We start from the raw sequence: 20,307 nt of genomic DNA, 5'->3' as shown, positions 1-20,307 counted from the left end.
CATGCTACTGTCTCTTTTCCCACTGTTCTGAGTTAATCATAGGTTACCATCAAACCTGCCCTTCATTTCAGTATTTTGCAAAATTTCATTCTTCTATTTCGTACAGAATTTGTTTTCATTTTGTCTCCTTGTAGTTTAATCTTTAGCTTTCCCTTACTACTTTATTTTTTTATGTTTGTACTCTTTAATCCTAAATTATGATAATATAGCTTTTGCTATGTAATTATGTTCATCTGATTTTAGGCCTTCTGAGAATAAACGTGGATTTAATTTTACATATTTTCATTGGTACAAATTTAAACAAATTTTAACCCTAGGCATAATGGTGCCCTGTTCTGGAGACAAGTTCTTCTGCTTTTGTTCATTGGTTGGCAGTACAAGTAGGCCTGGTGATTACATACAAGTGCTGTCCATGTAGTAGTAGAACTGATCTTAAGCTACTTTTCAACTCTCTTACTGGTTTGAGTTTCTTTTTCTTTTTGTGTTGTAAATTTATAAGGTACATTAACCATTTAAAACACACCCAGAAATTAGCAGCAATGGTCATGGGTGAACTGTAAATACGTCTTTTTATTTGTTTGTGAAATGTCTAACTCGATGGGGCTAATCTTGGATGGCGCTTTTAATCCTTATTGCTATTTGGATAAATAATAGTAAAGTGCCCTACTTGATCAATGATATGCAGACACGTGCTTACTTGGACAGACCTAATGCTCTGGCTTTTTTCATCATGGCTTTGTTTTAAAGAGTACATCCATGTAGGCTTTGTCCAGATCAATGGATTTCTTCTGCATCGCTGCCCGCAAATGCTCAGGGAGCAGCCTCCGACTTCTTAGCTCACCCAGGACAATATCATCCTTGTTTTGAGGCCTTTGGGTCCGAGCATCCTCGAGGGCACTGTGCACATCCTGCAGTTTCATCTGAAGCCAATCCTGTCTCTCCACAGTGTGTCGATGCTCTCCAAGATTATGCATTAATTGCATCTCACTCACTGATCTTTTCCTGCGTGAAAGAAAAGCAAAGAAAGAGACTCACAGTGACTCTTCTTGAATTCTAGATCTCCACTCAAACACCTAGATCTGGGAACTTTTTTGAAGTATCATGATACAGAGCCGTAGAACCTACCTTTCTAATCTGTAAGGGATAGAATGATATTTGGATGAGAGAAGGAAGATGGATAGTGATTTGTTGTCAGTAACAAGTGTATTAGTGAGAAGGCATAAAAAATGGGAAATAGTCCAGTTTTTTGACAATATTCTTTGACTGTACATTTATTTATAATTTAATTTAGCTCCTGTAGATGAGCTTAGGGCTTGTATGATGACAGGTAACTAAGTAATAAAACTATGACATTTTTTCAGTGATAGTTTTCTGTGAACGCTAGAGCTAAGGATGCATGATTTCCTGTGGATCGTTGTCTCAATGCTGGTGGATGGTAGTGTCTAAGTGTGAATTCCAGCTAGATTCTAGCCCAGTAAAATAGATGCTCTCCTGCTCTCCCTGCCAGTCATCTGATAAGAGATGCAGCTTACCCAATGATATTCCTAAGAGAATACATTTGAGTTTTTTCTCCCTCTACTCAGCTACCTGCTTTCAAAAAATGTGGAAGAACTGAGAATGTTTGAGATTTTACAGTCATTTCTAGGGGAGAGAATTGGGCCAGCTTGGCCAAAGAGTTCAAAAGCAGGGACACAAAGACTCACATACATATCAACTTACATACAGACAAATCAACCATGTTCTCAAGAACAGCTAAAGTCGTTCTTGAGACTTCAGAAGTTATAATAATGTACTTACATCATTGGTCTTCCATCAGAGTGTGTAAAAAAGCAAATGGCATATAAAATGACTGCAGTCCTGGACAGATTTTTTATAGAAGTCATTTTGTCTAAAAAGATAGAAATGAATACATGTATAAATCTGTATGTCAAGTAATTTCTATTAATTCCAAAGAAATTTAGTTTAGAAAAAAATTGAAGAGAGACATCAAAGCAATGATTTTGAAAAAAATTTTTTATATGTGAAATGGGTCAGAGCAAGGAACATGAATGAAGAATTTCATTCTAATACTAATTTTGTAAGCAACTTACTATTACTTTGTAGGCAAGTCTAAGAACTTTGGTCAGCTTTAGTTGTTCTGCATCATCACCATATAGGTACTTATCTTTTGGATAATTGTGTGTAAAACTCCATCTTCTTCCAATAATGGTAGTAATAGTAGCAGTATAATTTAAAATAATTTATACTTGAAATGCTTCAAGTGTGTTGAAATACTCATATATAGCTATCCAAGTTTTGTTCTTTTATCAATGTCTTTTGCATATTCTTTAGACTGAAGAGACTGACAATTTGCTTGTGCATAGAGGCATAACTCTACTGACTTATATCATTCTCCATTTAATTACATACAAGAAATCAGAACTGAGCCCCTCGTTTTATTTCAGTGGTAATCCTAGTATTGCCAGTATGAATTCTCCTCTGCTTTGTATATCATCAGCAAAACTGCCACTTGGGATATATTTTAAAAATATTTATTACTGATGGTGCCATGACCCCCAGAAATGACACAATCCAAATACCAGTTTCCACTTTGCATTTTCAGTATTGGCAACCAGAAAAGGCACCTTTTTATTATAGCTTAAGAAATTTGAAACAAAGTAACTGAGACTTAGATATCTAAAACTCTACAATGCCATGTTTGCAATATTTTCTGTGGCTTTACTCTAGGTCAGAAAAGCACATCACATGTTAGCATGAAAGTGGTCCTAGGACTCCATCTAACCCAATATTATAAATTCAGGAGTTGGATTCCCTTCAAAACATTTCAGACTCACCATGTCAGATTATTTTATGTCACAAATTTGGTTCAGATAATAGAACAGTTTGATCTTACCAGTATTCACTTTCTTTTTAAGATAGTCTGAAAAAAAGCTAATGCAAACATAAAGAATCAATTGTAAATTTCTGTAATTAATTCTTGTACAGAACTTGAAAATAAAATAGAATATACTTACCAGATAGTAACTCAAACAGACTTCTGGTTTGGGTATGTAGGCAGATGACTGTCTCTTGATGTCAAGTATATTTAAAGAGTACTGAATTGGTTTAGTGGACCCCTTAAATGTAACTTTAAAATAGAGCTTCTAAGTAACTTAGGAGCCCTTTTATTGGCTCAGTTGATGTCACTCTTAACACACACCCTCCTGACCCTCATGTACCCACCCTCGAATGCTTTTGTTAATTTGGCATTTACAGGGAAAAGAAAGGTCTCAGCAAAAAGAAGTGTCCTGTGTAGCTGTGAAGAAATTTTACTTTTAAATTCTATTACTCATAGATTTGTGGCCAAGATAACATCTCTGAAGCTGTTGGTAGGATTTGCAAGGAAAACTGTGTGTTGTTAAATGCAGGCAGGTAAAACTTTAATTAGACAGTGAGGTTAGTGATCTACAAATTGAAGATTAAAGCAAAATATTGATGGACTAGCATATCTAACACTTTTGGGAAATAAGAATAGTCACTTCAGGTCAGATACTAGGTTTCTTTGTGAAAGAATATACAGGAGAGGAACAGAAGCCCTAAGATGATAGAGGGCCACGTTTTTAATGAGAAGCTGTCGGAACTGAAAATTTGGTAAAATGCAGTGTTAGACTCTCGCTATTCTATGCACCTATACAGCTTATAAATTCAAGAAAACAAGGTAGAGATGGCTTCCAACTTTATTCTAGTTAGTTGTCAATGTCCTTCCATAAAAAGGACACAAAAAGAAAGCATACAGAGGTTTATGGGAATGATACATTTTGTTAGATTTCTATCTAATGTAACCAGGAGGGATACTAACTTTAAGGCTTTAGTGACTAAAAATGTGCAATGGACATGGCATGCCAGGAGAGGGTTTGAAAAATCTCTACACAGTTGATAATGAAAGGCTGTTTTTTTGATTTTACCATAACATATATATGCAAAACCTTTAATGAAAAGCCTCAAGGCAACATTTTGCAGATGCCTGGCATTTATATGGAACCCCTAGCATATGATAGCAAAACCTTAACTGAAGCACAAACATTAGAAAATCTTCTATGTATAAAAAAAAAAATCATACTGTCATATAAAATGGCAGCAACTGGCAGCAAAAATTGGCAATAGACCATTTAGTAACAATTACAAAATGAATGTTAACAGGCTTGAGTTGCCCACATTATTCTTTTAATTGCAGTTCTATCCCTTGTTGTTGATTTGTAACACATGTAAATCTGGGAGAGACCCCAGGCTGGAATTTTAAATAAAAATGAGACAGGGAAAACACCAGAGTGTAGTATTGTAATTTAAAATACTTAATTTACTTCAGTCAGCTTATCGTATGTTAGCACAGATGCGCTTACCGAAGATTAAATTTTAACTGTCTTATTTGCTCCATACCTAGGCTTTAAAGCAACTCTGAAATAGGATTTTTTATTAATTTTAATTTTTATTCGTTTAGATACTATACAAGTTTTGTACCTAAAATCTCAAAGATGGCTAAAGTTGATGCTTCAGCAGTATTTGCATGTGAAAAAATGCACAAGAGAAATTAGAATGGCACTGTTTGCCTCACATGAATGAAGATACAAAAACAACCAAACCAGAGACATATATACTTGACTATTTGTAAATAAATAGGTCCTGTAATGGTAATTATAGAAACTTTCAATTAAAACTTGGCATAGCTTTATCTCTACATGCAGAATAAAATAACTGATTGGATTTGGATCATTATCCCTGATATCCAGGGATAATTGTTAATTGAAAATACATCTGCTAATAACTTATCCCATGTCATCTAAATTTGCTAAACTTTCATATTGAATACAGGAATGACAGATAATGGAACAAGAAAATTCAGTTATTTTACAAAATTCTGTAATTATGTACATTTTTGTTTGGACACAGTATATCCACTATGTAATGATGAGCTGAAAATGGTATTGACCTCTTTTAATGTATCAGAAAGATGAAGACTCATTCTCTTTCTTAAGTATCCCTTTAAAAAACTCATATCTCTTTTAAGCACTGTTTAATGCAACAGCCAAATCCAGGAAACTAAGGCTAACATCTGCTGAAATGCTGTTCAGTAGCATGCTTAAGACTAGTTAAATTTATTGACATTACAGTAAAAAAGAGATAAATAAACTCTTCTGACAGAAAGAAGAAAATAAAAAAATATCTCCTCAGTCAAAAGGCATTTCATCATCCTTTGTAGGTCAAAGACTGTCAAAGTATGGGTGAAAAATCCCCCAAGTTTCTTAGGAAATTATGTTCTAGTGAGGGCACATTTCCAATGCCTACAAATGAGGACTGACCTACAGGAAATAATTTTTGCTTATCCTGAAAGAAGGAGAGAAAACATAGAAAGAGCAGTCTATGAATGAGCCAACACATGAAACTCGGGGTACAGCTGAGTAGAGTTGTCAAGAAACTGTTACATTGGAAATGAGACAATGTAGCAATATACTCCAGAGTTTATTACAGTAATGGGTTCTCTATGCCATGAAGCATTAGAGACATCAAACAAGGGCATGAAACTACTGAAGGAGAGGGCTGAAGAACTGAGGATGCTGGAATCATAGTGTGGGAGAGAAGAGCTATCATAGCCTTTTCCTCTGACAAGACTTTTTCTTGATCCGTCATAGAACTGTCCTTCCCTGACCTTCCCTTATAGATTGTAGAGATACTTGGATCAACTGTGTATGAAAAAATCTCTGTGTTGCTTTGTTTGCAAATTCAACTTATGTTGAATTTGTGCCATTGAAAGTAATCAGACTCCAGGGCTGAAAACAAGTGGAAACCAATTAGACAGATTTTTCAGCCAGGTAGGTGAACAATGACCATAATCTAAAAATTCTGAATTCTTTATAATCTAATTAATATATCTACCAATTTTGTCAAGGAAAAATATTAACACTGCATCTTGAAATTGAATACATCCTGAGGTACATTACTGGAATACAGTTAGAAAACACACAGCTTTCTAGAATGATACCCTTAAGTGACTATGGCATATTTTTACAAATCAATTATGTAATCTGGTGTGTCAATATTCCTGCAGAATTCTTCATCCTCTAGATTTAAGGTTATTTCTGTGCTATTTACAAAAGCAAGCTGTTTCCACTTTTCCTGTTCCAGTAGGTAATTCCAGATAAAATGTTTTCTAATTGCAATTATGGATAAAAGAATATTAGTAGATCATTGAGCAAGAGAACAAAGTAATTGATGACACACTGGATGATTGGTGAGGCAACCTTTCTAAATGTGTCCAAGGAATGTTTCTGCCTTGACACAATGAAAAGCCAAGGTGACAGTCAGTAAACTCTTTAGAACTTCATTTGATTGACAAGATTTGTGGCTTTCCAAATACCACGGTGGCGTGTTTGGTAATTTATGTAAGCAATGTTGCGTATCTTCAAGTGTTTTTTAGGTTCTGGCAGATAGATGAAGCTTTGACCTCATGCCAGTTTCAAATGAGATAAAAAACAGCACAGAGACTTCTGTGAAAATCAAAAGATGGCCTATCACAGTTTTAGTTTGCATCCAGTCTGCTTTATAGAGTGTACTTTTTAGCAGTTACTGGCAAATGTGAATTTGGAGATAATTGCTTGCCATTATATTTTTCTCCAGTTATATAAAATCTTTCATCTGAGAATCAGAATGTTCCTGAATCTTCCTGATTTCTTTCTAAGGAAAGTATATACTGATGATGTTTGTTTCTAGGTTATGAACATTTAGGCAAAAACAGATTACATGCAAACAACACTGAGAAAAAGATCAGAGAGAAAGCAGAAGCTGGTAGATTCTAGTCCCAGACATCTGACTTGAAGTACTCTTGCTTACCTAGGGAAATAAACTGGACACTGTAATGGTCATTGTGATCTAGATTATTTCTAGAGTTTTCACTAATTAAGTGAAACATATGCAATGTCTGAATGGACACTCCCTTTTGCTCTCAGTGTAACAGTCATGATATCAAACAGAGCTATCTGGTTTATCATGGAATTTCTTTATTGATCTATCATGGACATGCCATGCTTTGATGATATGATCATGGATGTATGAGTGTTTGCTCTCTGCATGCCGCCTTATACCATGGCTGCATAGAATTTCACATAGTATTACATAGCTGTTTTGAAGCCTAAATGGAGAGCCCTGTTTACCTCATCTCTCTCTCATGAGAGGAATCTGAAGCTTGATGAAACAGCTCCGAGCATCCTGAAGGAATGCTAAAATGGCTGTTAAGGAAAGTCATGAAGATGAGATATCTCTTAGTCTCTACAGAGACATATTTCAGTGGTCAGTAACAAAAATGGTATTGTAGATCATGAACAGTAAGAAAAGCCGTGGTTAGTTTCGACACATACGTATTGGAAAGGTTTTAAAGTACTGTGAGTAAACAAAGTATGTAGGCATTTATAGAATTGTGTGTGAAAGTAAAGGTTTTACTTCTTTACTTTTTCTGGTAAATTATTTTACAGTCAATAGTTAATTAGTGGGATATTAGCCCTCACAACACTGAAATGCCATACTGTCACTGCTTTGCTGAATTCGTTGCTATCATGAACAATAAAGTATTTTGTAACCTTTCTCAGTAGATGGGAAGCCGGTACAGTACTCAAAACTGCTGTTGGATCATAGGATTTGGGGATAATACCAAACTGAGTCATATATATATAGTCATATATAGGCCACAGTGTTTATTGGCCTATTACTGTCTGTAAATACTTTGTGAAGTCTTGATTTGCCTTTTAATGACATGAAGTGTAGTTAGAGTTCTAATGAGGGCTCCTTTTCTCTTTTATCATCCTTGAAACTGACATGGCATACCTGAGAAGCCACACCAGGAGACCAGTTTTGAAAGCTACCAAGTTCAAGAGGGTAATGCATGTAACACTGAAAGAGGGGTGAAGCTGAAGTCCAGCCTCCCTGAAGCACCTCACTCCATACTTCAGAATTCAAGAACCCTCTCTTCAGCATATGTCAGCACACAAAGGCACATACATGCATGTTCTCTAAACTCATCATTTTAAAGCAATTAAGACACCTACTAGAAAGATTTGAGCAACTAAATATTCATGTCCATTTGATCCTGAAAGTGGGAGGTAATGAGCAGCAGACATCTGCAAGTTTCAAGTTTGACCTAACAAAACCATCATAAGAATGAATGTGCTAACTCTGCATAAAATAGCCATGAAGACGCGAGATAATACAGGATGGAACAGTGAAGGTCTGAATGTTTTATGCAGGTAGCCACATATTTTTCTGTCCTTTCTACTGAAAAGCCATTTCAAGTTCATATTCCCATATTTTTTGCCATCACTGCAGATGAGCAGATAGCATCCAAGTAAGCAAACTGGAGCTTGATGAAATCTCATGGGAACGATGAGTACAATTTACAAATGAATGACGACATTTCAGACCTTTCCTTCAATCGATTGTGTGTCTTGAAAAATCTTAGTCCATATTCAGCTGAAAAACTTGAAAACATAGAGAACTGGTTTTTTTGGGGTTTTGAAAGAAAACATTGTGTTAGGTGCTATGCAGACATGCAAGAAGATACAGACCCTCTAATAATCGTGCTACTAAGGACCAAAAATTTGTTGTATTTTTTACAAAATATTTCATTATTTGAGATATTAATTAGAGAAAATAAGGTGTTTTAATTTATATATTAAAGACCTCGTCTCAGAAATAAAACCTTTTAAATGAAAAGTTCTATGTGCAAGACTATGGAAGGTTAGCTCAGTAGTTAAATATTTTGACCTGAAATTTTTTCAAGATATTTTCTTGCTCCAGTTGTATATATTTATACTGTTTTCTAAAGGGACAATAATTGTTTTGTATTTTTGCTGCTTTAATCCACTCTTTTCACTAAATTATTACCCAGATTATTAATAGTTGGCAAAATCAAATTACTGAATGAATAATTTTCTTTTATATAACTCAGACATTTTAAATAAATGTAGTTTATTTGCATTATATGTATATTTTAAAACTTTCTATTTTGACCAGCAATTTTATCAAAACTCAGTTTTCCTCTTAGACTTTTCTGAAGTATCAATGCTGACAAAATTCTTACAGTAATTCTCAAAATCTAGTTCATCAAGTTCTAGTACCTTATATCTACTTTTCAACTTCATCCTTTTCTCTGGTTGGATTTAAGAACGTAATCTACAGGAAAATGCACTTTATTGTTTCAGTCTCTGTGTTGAACCAGTGAGACTGAAAAGAAAAAACTGGAGTTCAGCTCTCTAGGTGATCACCCTGCCCTTTTCTACTATGAGCTTCAGTAGAGGAGAGCGTTATTACTGTGTGTACTGGTAGTGTCAGTGAATTAGATTATACAAGTCAGTATGTCACTTTTAGGTCTTCCTAGATATGTACTTCTCTCTAACAAAGCTATACACACTACTTCATTTTTTTTTTTTTTGTATTAAGCTGTTTAGTTCACTGCTTAGCCTCTGCTGAAATCTGTGTATCTTCTTCCATATGAAATTCAGACTCTTCATCTTCATTTTCTAGTTTTTTTGGAAAAGGCTTAGCTGTCCAATTTTGTGCATATTGCACAAAATTGTGCACTTTTTTTTTTTTTGCACATTGCTATTTGAATCTCTGCAGTTTGGGCTAGGATACAAACACATCAACGTTTGCTTGAATGTGAGCTGTGCATGGATGACAATATGGAGTGCTGAGTAGGGAAGGATCTAACTTTATATATCTCCCCTCATTTTCTGCTACCCTTTGTTTTACATTGTGTTCTCCCTATCTCATAGGATAGATTAGTGAAAGTAAGAATTAACTAATTCTGCCTAAGCAAATCACTTTGTTTTACATACTTCATAGTCCATGTTAAAATGGTCATCCCTTTAGAGTCTTGTCCCTAACTCCATTTTTTTTCTCTGGTAACCTCTATTATTAGGAACAGGCTTTTCATCATTAGCCAAAAAACCTTCCTCATCTTGTCTCCATTGCCCTCTTCTCACTGCCCACTACCAAAACAATTGTCTGATTTTCAGTATTTGAGAAAATATAACAATGACTATACACAGACAGGCATTTATATATGAAAAGCAGAATCTATAAGCAGCAGCCCAAATCTACACTGTCTATTCCTTCCCTTCTTGTAAGTTGTACAATTCTGCATGACCTCAAGATTGTGAACTCTTTCATTATGGATTGTATTTTTTCATTAATTCTTATGCACAGTTATCATCCTGCATCAGTAACAACGGGCTTCATTGTTTTATTATAATCCTCTAAATGCACCTTAGAAAACAGAGAATCATGTAAAGGGAGGATTCTGAGCCAGCATCCGTAAGAGCCTTGTGAAATTAAAGATCAGAATAATTTAAGTAAGTGCTGCATTATTTTTCCCAAGACTAGTGCCTCTTCTCCTCTCTCATAGACTGGGAAGCTCCTTTAAAAGGAGTCTCTGCAGATGGCTGTAATGCAAATGACCTGAAAAACAAAGGCATAGTCAGAAGCTAATAGGAAATAGGGTATGCTAACGTGCAAACAGATGCTGAGCAAATAGTAGCATACTAAAGCCCCCAATGTCTTTGTACCTGAGATATCTATAAACATTTATGAGAGTACAGATTTATGAAGGTGCACAGAGGAGTTGGCTTGAGCTAGCAGTTTGTTTTTGTTCCATCCTAGCATCTGTGCTGTAACTATAGGAACAGATGCTATGAATAGCCCAACCCAGTTACCCCTTTCAGAACTTTAGGGATGGCTAATCCCCAAAATAGATTAATTACATAACTCTGTTCTCTAAACATACTTATTCACTCTGCAAATTGGGTTCTTTGCACACCACTGTAAAATTAGGGCATCCCTCTTGCTTGCATTCAGTATTCACTGGAGCAGTTAGGCTGACATAGTTATGCCAACTCAGAGGAGCAATGTTCATTTTCAGCATCTGAGGATTTGGACTTTGACCGCAGGTATTTGTTAAAGTGCATTTAAAAAGAAGAACAGATCTGATATATCAGATTGTAACACTAATTCTAAAGTTAAATAGAGTAGGGTTGAAAGGCATATTTTTTATACACTAGGCTTGATGCACTTGGCTGAGTTATACAAAGGAAAGCAAATATTCAAACTGAATCATGCGCATTTGCAAGATTGTCCTTGAACGTAAGGTTACAAGAGAGGCCAGAGAAATGTTTCTTGCTATGGAAAACAATAGTAATTAAGAAGCACCGTATACTAAAGGGAAGATCTCATCTGGAGTTCTGAATTCTGTCCCCAAAGTAGCAACTGCACGCAAATCTGGACCTGGTGTATTTAATGGAAATGCCATTCTTGGAAATCCAATGTCGAATCAAATGTTGAATCTCCAAAACTCTAAGAGCCTTTTACAGTGAATTTTTATATTGGAAGCATTTGCAAACATAAAACTGCAGGAGTCGTTACTGCATGCAGTTTTATGTCTGGTTACTGCTTTCTTAAGCTGAACAATCACGTATGGCATTGCTAGAGTGGCCTAGCAGCCTGCAATGTAGAGAGAGAACGTTGCAATGCAATGGGTAGATCTAAGATGCATGTGCTCAAGTATGACCTCATCACATCAAAGATGTACTGAGAGGAATAGCATTCTTCCAGGAAAGAGTGCTCTACAGCTATGTTATCACTAATACCTGAACAGATCTCTTCCTTGTAGCTATTCTCATGCCATCTTGAGGGAAGAGTTACTTTGCACATTTTACAGATGAGCAAACAGGAAAAAATATATCCACAAACCTCAAAGCTGAATTCTACCTTGAATGACTATCACCAAAAGCCTCCTGCAACACTGTGTAAGGGGAGATACTTTCCCATGAAATTGGTCCACAATATGTAACGTTATGCATGCAGAGACTGAAGCTGAACTTGTTTGGTATGTGAAGTTCTGCATTCCAGGCAGCAGTGTAGACCACAGGCCTGTGAGTCTATTATTGCTCTATTATGTAATGTTTACAAGCTCTTTGCCACAAGTAATCTAACACCTGCAAGAGGCACATATTTCCCATTCTACTTGGGCTGCAATCTCATCTTTTCTTCCTTGTATTGGTCTTCACAGAAGAATTATACAAAATCTGCAGACTTTTTTTAAGCTGCTCGGTGTTACTTAGATTTTGACTCAATGTGTGTCTCGTGTTTTGTGCTCTGCAGACATACTTATTTTCTTTCCATCACTTTTTAATCTATCTCTATGTGGTTCCCACCTAGGTTTTTCTATTTCTAATTTATAATCAGTCATATTACATGCTACCTATTTCTGAAGAAATGTGCGTACCTATTGTTCTGCTTAATTTATAGCTCTATTCTTTTGAAGAATGAAGCAAAAGATCTTTGCAAAAATGGAATGATTGTCATTTTTTGGATTTCTGGGGAGCTTCACACTGACAGCTGTTATTGTTGGTGCCAACCCTACCTCCATGTGATAAAACACTTCTCTGTATTATCTCACTGCACAAGTATGATAAATACTTTGTTACAGGCATTTACTTACATCCTAGTCCTCTGTGATGGTGAAACACAGGTGTTAACAAGTCACTCAGCTTCTGTGACTGCAGTGTAAATAACATTAGACTAACCAGGTGATGATATCACATCAATATTTTGCATTTCTAAAGAAATATCTCGCATCTTTATTTTTTGAGTACAGATTGTGAAACATGGGAAAGTATCTCCCCTTACACAGTGTTGCAGGAGGCTTTTGGTGATAGTCATTCAAGGTAGAATTCAGCTTTTCAAATTTCTCAATGTTCAAAAGGGACTATTGTGCATGTAACATTTTTAAAAGAGGCTGTCAACTAGCTCTCATTTCACAGAATCATTTAGATTCTCAGAGGTCCTGTAGTCCAACTGCCTGCTCAAAGCAGGGACAGCTATTAATTCAGACTAGGTTGCTCAGGACTTTGTCCAATTGGGTATTGAAAATCTGCAAAGACAAAGATCCCAGAAACTTTCTGAGCAACCTGTTTCTGTGTTTAATTACCTTTAAGGGAAACTTTTTTTTTTGTTAGAATCTCACATGTGTCAATTTATGGCCATTGTCTCCCATTCTCCAACAATGCACCATGGTAAAAAGCCTGGCTCTGTCCTCTTGGTAACCTCCTCTTAGACAAAGAAAGGCTGTTATTAGGCCTTCCTAAGCCTTTTCCAGGCTAAATAACCTTTTCTTAACTTCTCTTCTTAGGGCAACTTCTTCAATGTTGGTGGTCTTCTGCTGGATTTGCTCAACTTGGTCATCTTTTCTGTACTGGGGGCCCTAAAACTTAACACAGTATTCCAGGTGTAGTCTAATGTGTGCTGAGAAACAGGTGATATTCACTTCTGTCAGTGCTGCTGTTGACAGAGCCCAGTATGCTGTTGGCCTCCATTGCTGGTAGGGTACTGCTGTATCATTTTAGCTTACCATTGCCTTACCCTGAGGACCTTTCCAGCAGGGTTCTCTGTAGCCGGTCAGTCTCCAGCATTTACTATTGCAAGGTATTAATCCATCTCAGGTGCAGGACTTAGCATTTGTCCCTGCTGAATTTCATGAGGTGTCTACAAACCAGAAACAGAATGGTAAGTCTGTCATTCTCTGCCTGCCTCCTATGTCTTTCTGAATGGCAAGCCTGCCTTGAGCTGTCAGCTGCATCCCCCAGGTTGGTGTGACTGGCAGGTTCTCAGAAGACACCTTTTGTGGAATCCTCTGGGTCATTGATAATTATGAAAAAAGATAGGTCCCAGAGAAGGCTCTTAAGGAACCCCGTTTGTAATTGTCCCTCAGGTGAAGTACAAACTATTGACCATTATTCTTTGAGCTTGATAATCCAGGCAGTTTTTCATCCATCTTAGTACTCCATTGTGTAGACCGAGTCCCATCTTGGTACAAGAATATGGTGGAAGATTGTGTCAAAAGCTTTGCCAAAGTCAAAATAGACAACACTCACTGTTATCTCCTCATCCCACAAGTTGATTCATTGTCAGGTTGGTCAATGCCATGATGGATACTCCCTTTTCTCCATATGTGTCCAGAAATGGCTTCCAGGTCTCATTCTATGATTGTACAGGAACAAAAGTGAGGCTGATTGACCTGTAGTTCCCAATATATTCCTTATTGAAGCAAAGTCATCCAACACATGTAAACAAGTTACCACCATGTCTCTGCAGCAATATTATTTTTAAGATAAAAGGATTCTAGGCTGAGGTAGTTACCATAGCCATTTCATATGAAAAATAAAAAGCAAGAGTAAAAAAAAGGCACTATATTATATTTAAGAATATATAAAGAGAGGTTAATTGAAAATGTTGAAGTTTTAGCTGTACAAAGGAAGCTGAAGTAGACATTTCAAATATCATTAATTTACAAGGAAAATGATACAGTAACTAGAGAAAGAAACAAGTTATCTAAGGTAGTTAAAGGATCCATTTAGTTTTGTTTATATTAAGCAAAGCATTCAATATAAATAGCCTCTGTTGCAGAGGACAGTGAACTAGTTACATCAGTCTGAAAAATACTCTTGAGGTGATCTGGTATGTTATACAATAGTAAGCTTCATTTAGGTACATTGGTTGCCATAATGAAAATGGAATGTTAAACAAAATGAACAAAGAAGATCCCGCCTCATCTCTCAGAATTACTTGAACGTGATAATAAATTAGTAGATAAAGAAAACAAAGTGGACCTTGAGTATGACCTGTTTTAGTAATTTCTGTATCCTTAGAATATTGCATGTCAAGAGAGATCATCCACTGGAGCGTAAATTTCCCACAAGGAAACTCACTTTCCATTTTCATCGGAAAAATAATCCAGATACAGAAAAAGCATGTATGTGAAAGGAAAGAATACTTATGCAGTTAATTGTTTTTGTAATCAATGTGGTTTACATCATTTAGGATTTTTATCATGCAATATCTTGGCTACAAGTTGGCTTTGGCAAGTTTCATAGAAAGTTATTGCCTTTCAGGGGGTTTCTGCATGCACTGGCAAAATATTCAAATACAAAAGCTGTTGAAAATCCAATGCATTCCCAGAAACTCAACACTAGATGTTCCATTATAATTTAAACTATACCATTAGCAATGAATATTTGTAATCAAGGGTGGATCTGCTGAGATGGATGTATCACAAAGGTCGTATTCTTTGCCTAGCATGCATTTTCCTTGCCTCGTGATATCATTACATCTGTACAGCTAATGGACAGTTATCTTTCTTGGAACCAAAAAAACAAAGCAAAAGTACGAAATAGTATGTGGGAGGAGGTGTCATTCGAACTCATACTGTCTAAATCACACATGCGACAAGGAGAAGCAGCACTTTATAATGCTTTTCTGTTCACTCAGCATATACTCCCAGTATGTGCAATATTTTTGTTTTCTGACCCAAAAGAGCTCTGACAACATTTTAAGAGTTCGATGTCAGTAGATTCCTTCAGTATAAATTAGATTGCCCTAATTTCCTAAAGTGGCCCTTGAAACCAGACTGCCAGGATGTTTCTGTTTTTTTATTGGTGCAGTTTCACAAGCACAGAGCCTCATGTGTTTCCTCAGAAGCAGGACTCTTACAAGCTTACTTGTGCCAGTGATCCTGAAAGAATTTAGTCTACAAATCAATTTCCCTAGATCCCAGCAATTTTCATTCTTAGAGGCAATTGAGCATTCATTAGCAAAGACAATACTTTTGCCATTGTAAAGGCTGGGATACACAGCAGGAAGCCTCGCCTTACTGAAGTGAATTTTGAGTGAAACTCTGATATGACATTAGTTCATTGACATCATCAATGGAGTTACATATACAGGTTTAAATTTAAATAAAAGGCCTGAAAATCCTGTCCCTGCAGAGATGGTGAAATCCTAAGGAGGTCATGGGTTTTTATGAGACTCCCTCAACTACTAATATAGCAATAAGTTCTGGAACTTGGCATTTAACTGATGTTTGACTTGAGGACTTTCTTTTCTGCAACATTTTCCTGTGATGACATCCAGATTAAAAATTCAGGTGTCCCATATACTACTAGAAGGAACATGGGTTTACTTGCTGGAGAAATAAGAAAAATTGGTAAGAAACTTGTGAGAAAATTAGAAAGCTGAGCAAAGTTACTTTGTTGGCATGTCAGGGCCTAATATTATGCTATAAAATATGTATTTTTCCAGATTTTAGTGCTAGAAGGAACATGACGAGTTGTAAAATACCTATAAGGAGAAATTATTTTCCTCTGCATTCTACTTTAAGGACTTTTCTATATTACACACACAAAAGTTTCTGATCATCACGTTACTTTCCAAGTGACAGCTCAGAGTGTATCAACGCTGCACCAGAGTGTGCCATTGGCAGCGCTGCCCTCGTGTGGGGAGAAGCGAAAGGGCTCCTTTAACTTCCAATTGTCGTCAAGAACACGGTGGAAGGGTTTGCGTTTGCTCCTGGAACGCAAAATATAGGAAGCATTATGCCTGTTCTTGAGAAGCAAATCTCTCACAGAAGAAAACAGAAGGCCAAAAGGACTACTCATAAGAAAAAATATCTGAAAGATTTGCTAGAAAATAATATAGAATAGTACAGAATTATAGAATATTTTCTGTGGTCACACCTTTGTTAACAAAGAGAAACTGGGCTGTTAACCCTTCAGTAATTCTGGTGAAGTCACTCAAGTGTGCTTGTGCAAAGGCTGAATCTGGACTGCGATGTAGCTAGTTTCTGTGTTAAATCTAAGTTTTGACAGACAAACTCTTCCAGATTTAGATAGAATGCATCAGGATGTTACCACCTTACCTGTTCACTCCTCCCAGCCAGATGTCAGTGCCACAAATATTGACCTACAGCAATTAGGCATATGAGCATTTCTAATTAGCTGCAGAGGAAAGTGTCAGATTTCTAGACAGACTAAAACAATAGAAACAGGGCCTCTGTGAGCAAAATGTGTAGATCTTTGAGATAGATCAGGTATAAGCAACAAGTAGATGTAGTAATAGTGATTCACACAGTATCTTATTCACACAACAGCCCTTACATCAGTATTCAATTGCAGGAATGTATCTCCAAAGATCTGTGCATTACAAAATCATACTCTGTTAAACTGATCCTTAATCATAGTTGTGATGTAGTTTTCATGGAAATAGAACTTTAAATACTTTAAAAACATGTAATTAAGGAAATTTTGAAAAAATATATCTTTCGTTGTTTTAGAAAGTGGCCTATAGCAATGTACAAGAATTCAGAATCATCCATCTACATTCTTTTTCCCACTATCTATTTAGTCCCTTCAGTGCAAAAGAACCCCCACAAAACCTGAAATATACAAAACTCAACTACCCTGACAGTTTCTTCAATGGGAATTTAACATTTGTTGCTAGCACAGGAAGCCAAATCCAGTCAAGCTACAGAGAACATATGCTACGTATTCAACCCTCTGCGAGTTCTGTGTGCAGGCCACATGATTTCCGAACATAAACCTAAAAGAAAAAGTAATCCTCCACCTCTTAGGTTTTATTTTCCTTAGCAAATGCTAAGGAAGCACTAAAACTACAAACTGTAAAAAGAATTTTAATAATAAAATTAAAACCTTATCTACTCTAGGAAACTTGATGACAGAAAAGGAAATAGTGACATCCCAGAGGAAGAAAGTAAGAGGCTGAATAATAGAATTTCTTTCACTAAAAGGTCTGTCTTTTTTTTTTTTTTTTTTAAATTCCTGTTTAACCACTGCAACCAGTGAATCAACTGGAAAGCAAACAGTTGTTGAGTTTTGCCATCTCACTGCTCATGTGTACAGTGCATGATCAAGAAAAGGGGACACACCTGTCTCCAGGAAGAGATTGAACAAGATATGACAAGGTTGGTAAAATTGAGGGGAGAGGGAGGAGCATGAGAGGAGAAAGGAACTCTTTCACTTGAAAAAAAAAGGCCTTTTGTTTTTTCTTTAGCCAATGTAAAGACACAAAAAGGAATAGTTACATTTTTTTAGAAAGTCCTTTGCTGGCCACCTCTAAATGTCCCTTACAGTAATTTACCTGTAATTAACTACACAGAGAGGTAAGAGGGAATGGAGCTACAGGGAGAGAAAGATAAAGAAGCAGAAAGTAAAGGGGCTGCAGAATCAGGGGGCTGCATCATGCAGGTTTAGAGGAATCCTCATAACCATTGAGTATTGTGGTGGCATCAGTGAGACTACACTGAATTTATAAAGTACACTGTAATGCCATAAAATGTCTATTCAGGACATATCTGCACAGGTAAGTGATGTTGCAAAAGAAATGTGGATAGACACGTTCAGTCTCTTTATAACCTAGATACTTAATATAGCAAACACAATGAAGGCCTGGTGACACGAGCTTCACCATGATGTGGCAGCCCAAAAACAAGCTCTCTGAAGGTGTTCTTATTGATGCTAGCGTGGCTTGAGCTAACTGTAATATAGTTGGTGTGCATATACCTATCAAGCTAAAATGACACTTTCTGTGGGCTGGGTAGGCGTGGATAATTAGATAAATGCAATTGAGAATGGTTTTTAATTTGACAAAGTTTATTAAAAGCATATTGAACGTCACCCTTAAAGCACCTAAATAGAATTCTGAAAGAAAAAATAATTATCTACAGAATTGGTATGTAGTTATACTTAAGAAAAATATGTATTATTAAGTAATTACTATTTTTTTTTTTTTCATTTTTAATGGTATCTGAGCTTATACATTTTCTCTATACCTTAAGAAATGTACCTTTGTGAAAAAAACCCAGACCTGGAAGGTCTAGGATGCAGAACTGAATTCAAACAGGTGACAGAAATGTAGTGATACTTTGTGACACTACACAGCCTGTGGTAAGTTAGGGATCTGGTCATCCTTCTGATGCCTTCAGGAGCCATATAGTTAGTATTACCGCCACTGTCTAATTCATCTTTCCACAACAGCTGTGTATACTTTGGAATTATTTCAGAATCTTAAGGATGCATCTGACAGCTGTGAAGACAACAGGCTCATTGCCTATCCCATAAACCAAAACCATATAGACACAATTTTCCAATCACACATGTCGTTGTAACCTGTCTTTGTTTACATGAGGTGCAGGTTATTCAAGGTGCCTTGCAGTGAAAAATCAAAATCCCCTAAGGAGTCATAGACATGTCCAGTCTTCCAGTATACCGAGTTCTGCACACAGGGCATTTGCTTTATTTTTATTTCATTGCAGTTTAAACCAAGTACTCTACAATTTCAGTGGGATTACAACTGTTTTTCCAATGCAAAAGAACTATCAAGCTATATAGCAACTCGAACAACTCTCTATCAGATATTAGCTATATAAAGCACAACCTCATAAATGATCAAAATGGAAACAAATGGGTTTTACCACGTGTGAAAGGATATCTGAATGCACTCAGGTGGATCCTAATGGTGGAATACTCTAGTATGGACCATTGCTTGAAGAAATCCTTCTGTTAACACCTCTCAGACAGGCTAACATAAATACCATATGTTTCAGCATGTAGAGCAACTGTGATCATGGTTCCAGAGAACTGGAAGAAAGACTGCATCATCCCTCAACCATGGGTGACAGGAAATGATCACACTTTTTTTGACTGTTAATTTCTCATATCCTCTCTGCAAAAATCACTGGAGATTTCACACCAGATTTTTCCATTTCAAAATCATAAACGTTGTAGAAGAAAAAAATATTCCTTAATACAGAGAAGTTCGAGATAATTTTCTCAAAGCATTGTTAAATTCAATCGGGAAGCAGTTTGCCAGAGATCTTGGGTGCACTGAGCCCGGTATAGGGCATGTTATTTGCCTCTAGATGGTGCTCTCACGTTGAGATTGAAGAGTTCCATCAGCTGCTTCATTACAACCTTCATAATTCACTCAAAATCAACATAAAATCTCTCAAAAAGAAAGGAAGAAGACTTACTAGAATGTATATGAGTGCACTATATGTTAATCTAAGATAACAGATATTCCCCCAATGTGTATAAGGAAGAGATTTTAATTCTAGGAAAATCAGCACTGAAAACATGTAATACTCTAATGTAATAGTGAAATTCTGTAAAACTTTACATGAGTAATGAGCATTAGGTAAACGGTACCTTCACAGTTAAATAATACCAGTTCCAAATAGGTCTATTGGGTTTGTTTGGTGAGGTTTCCATAGTGGAGGGCTAAAGAGGTGGCTTCTGTGGAAAGATGCCAGAAGCTTCCCCCATGGCCAATGAAGCCAAGGCCAGACAGTTCCAACATGGACCTGCCACTGGCCAAGACTGAGCCCATCAGCGACAGTGGCAATGTCTCTGGGATCACATATTTAAGAAGGGGGAAAAG

At 36.4% G+C, this 20,307-nt stretch overlaps 1 protein-coding gene across 1 annotated transcript; it reads right to left on the bottom strand.

The window, feature by feature from the left end:
* Window positions 1–728: 728 nt before the first annotated feature.
* On the bottom strand, window positions 729–1,883 carry PTH (parathyroid hormone). The gene is made up of 2 exons (XM_010204981.1): window positions 1,798–1,883; window positions 729–1,002 (listed from the first exon to the last, which is right to left on the bottom strand). Exons 1-2 carry the CDS (start codon window positions 1,881–1,883, stop codon window positions 729–731), a joined length of 360 nt encoding a protein of 119 aa, XP_010203283.1.
* Between the last annotated feature and the right edge of the window lie 18,424 nt (window positions 1,884–20,307).

This window comes from Colius striatus, chromosome 7, assembly GCF_028858725.1.
Source record: "Colius striatus isolate bColStr4 chromosome 7, bColStr4.1.hap1, whole genome shotgun sequence".
In the NCBI taxonomy this organism is placed as follows: domain Eukaryota; kingdom Metazoa; phylum Chordata; class Aves; order Coliiformes; family Coliidae; genus Colius; species Colius striatus.
This window is presented reverse-complemented; position numbering and strand designations above follow the sequence as displayed.

Bases quoted from the DNA above. Each gene is read 5' to 3' on its own strand.
- PTH (XM_010204981.1), bottom strand. From the start codon at position 1,883: ATGACTTCTATAAAAAATCTGTCCAGGACTGCAGTCATTTTATATGCC. The intron at 1,003-1,797 runs GTAAGTACATTA...TCTTTCACGCAG, and splicing joins TCTGATGGAAGACCAATGAT to GAAAAGATCAGTGAGTGAGA.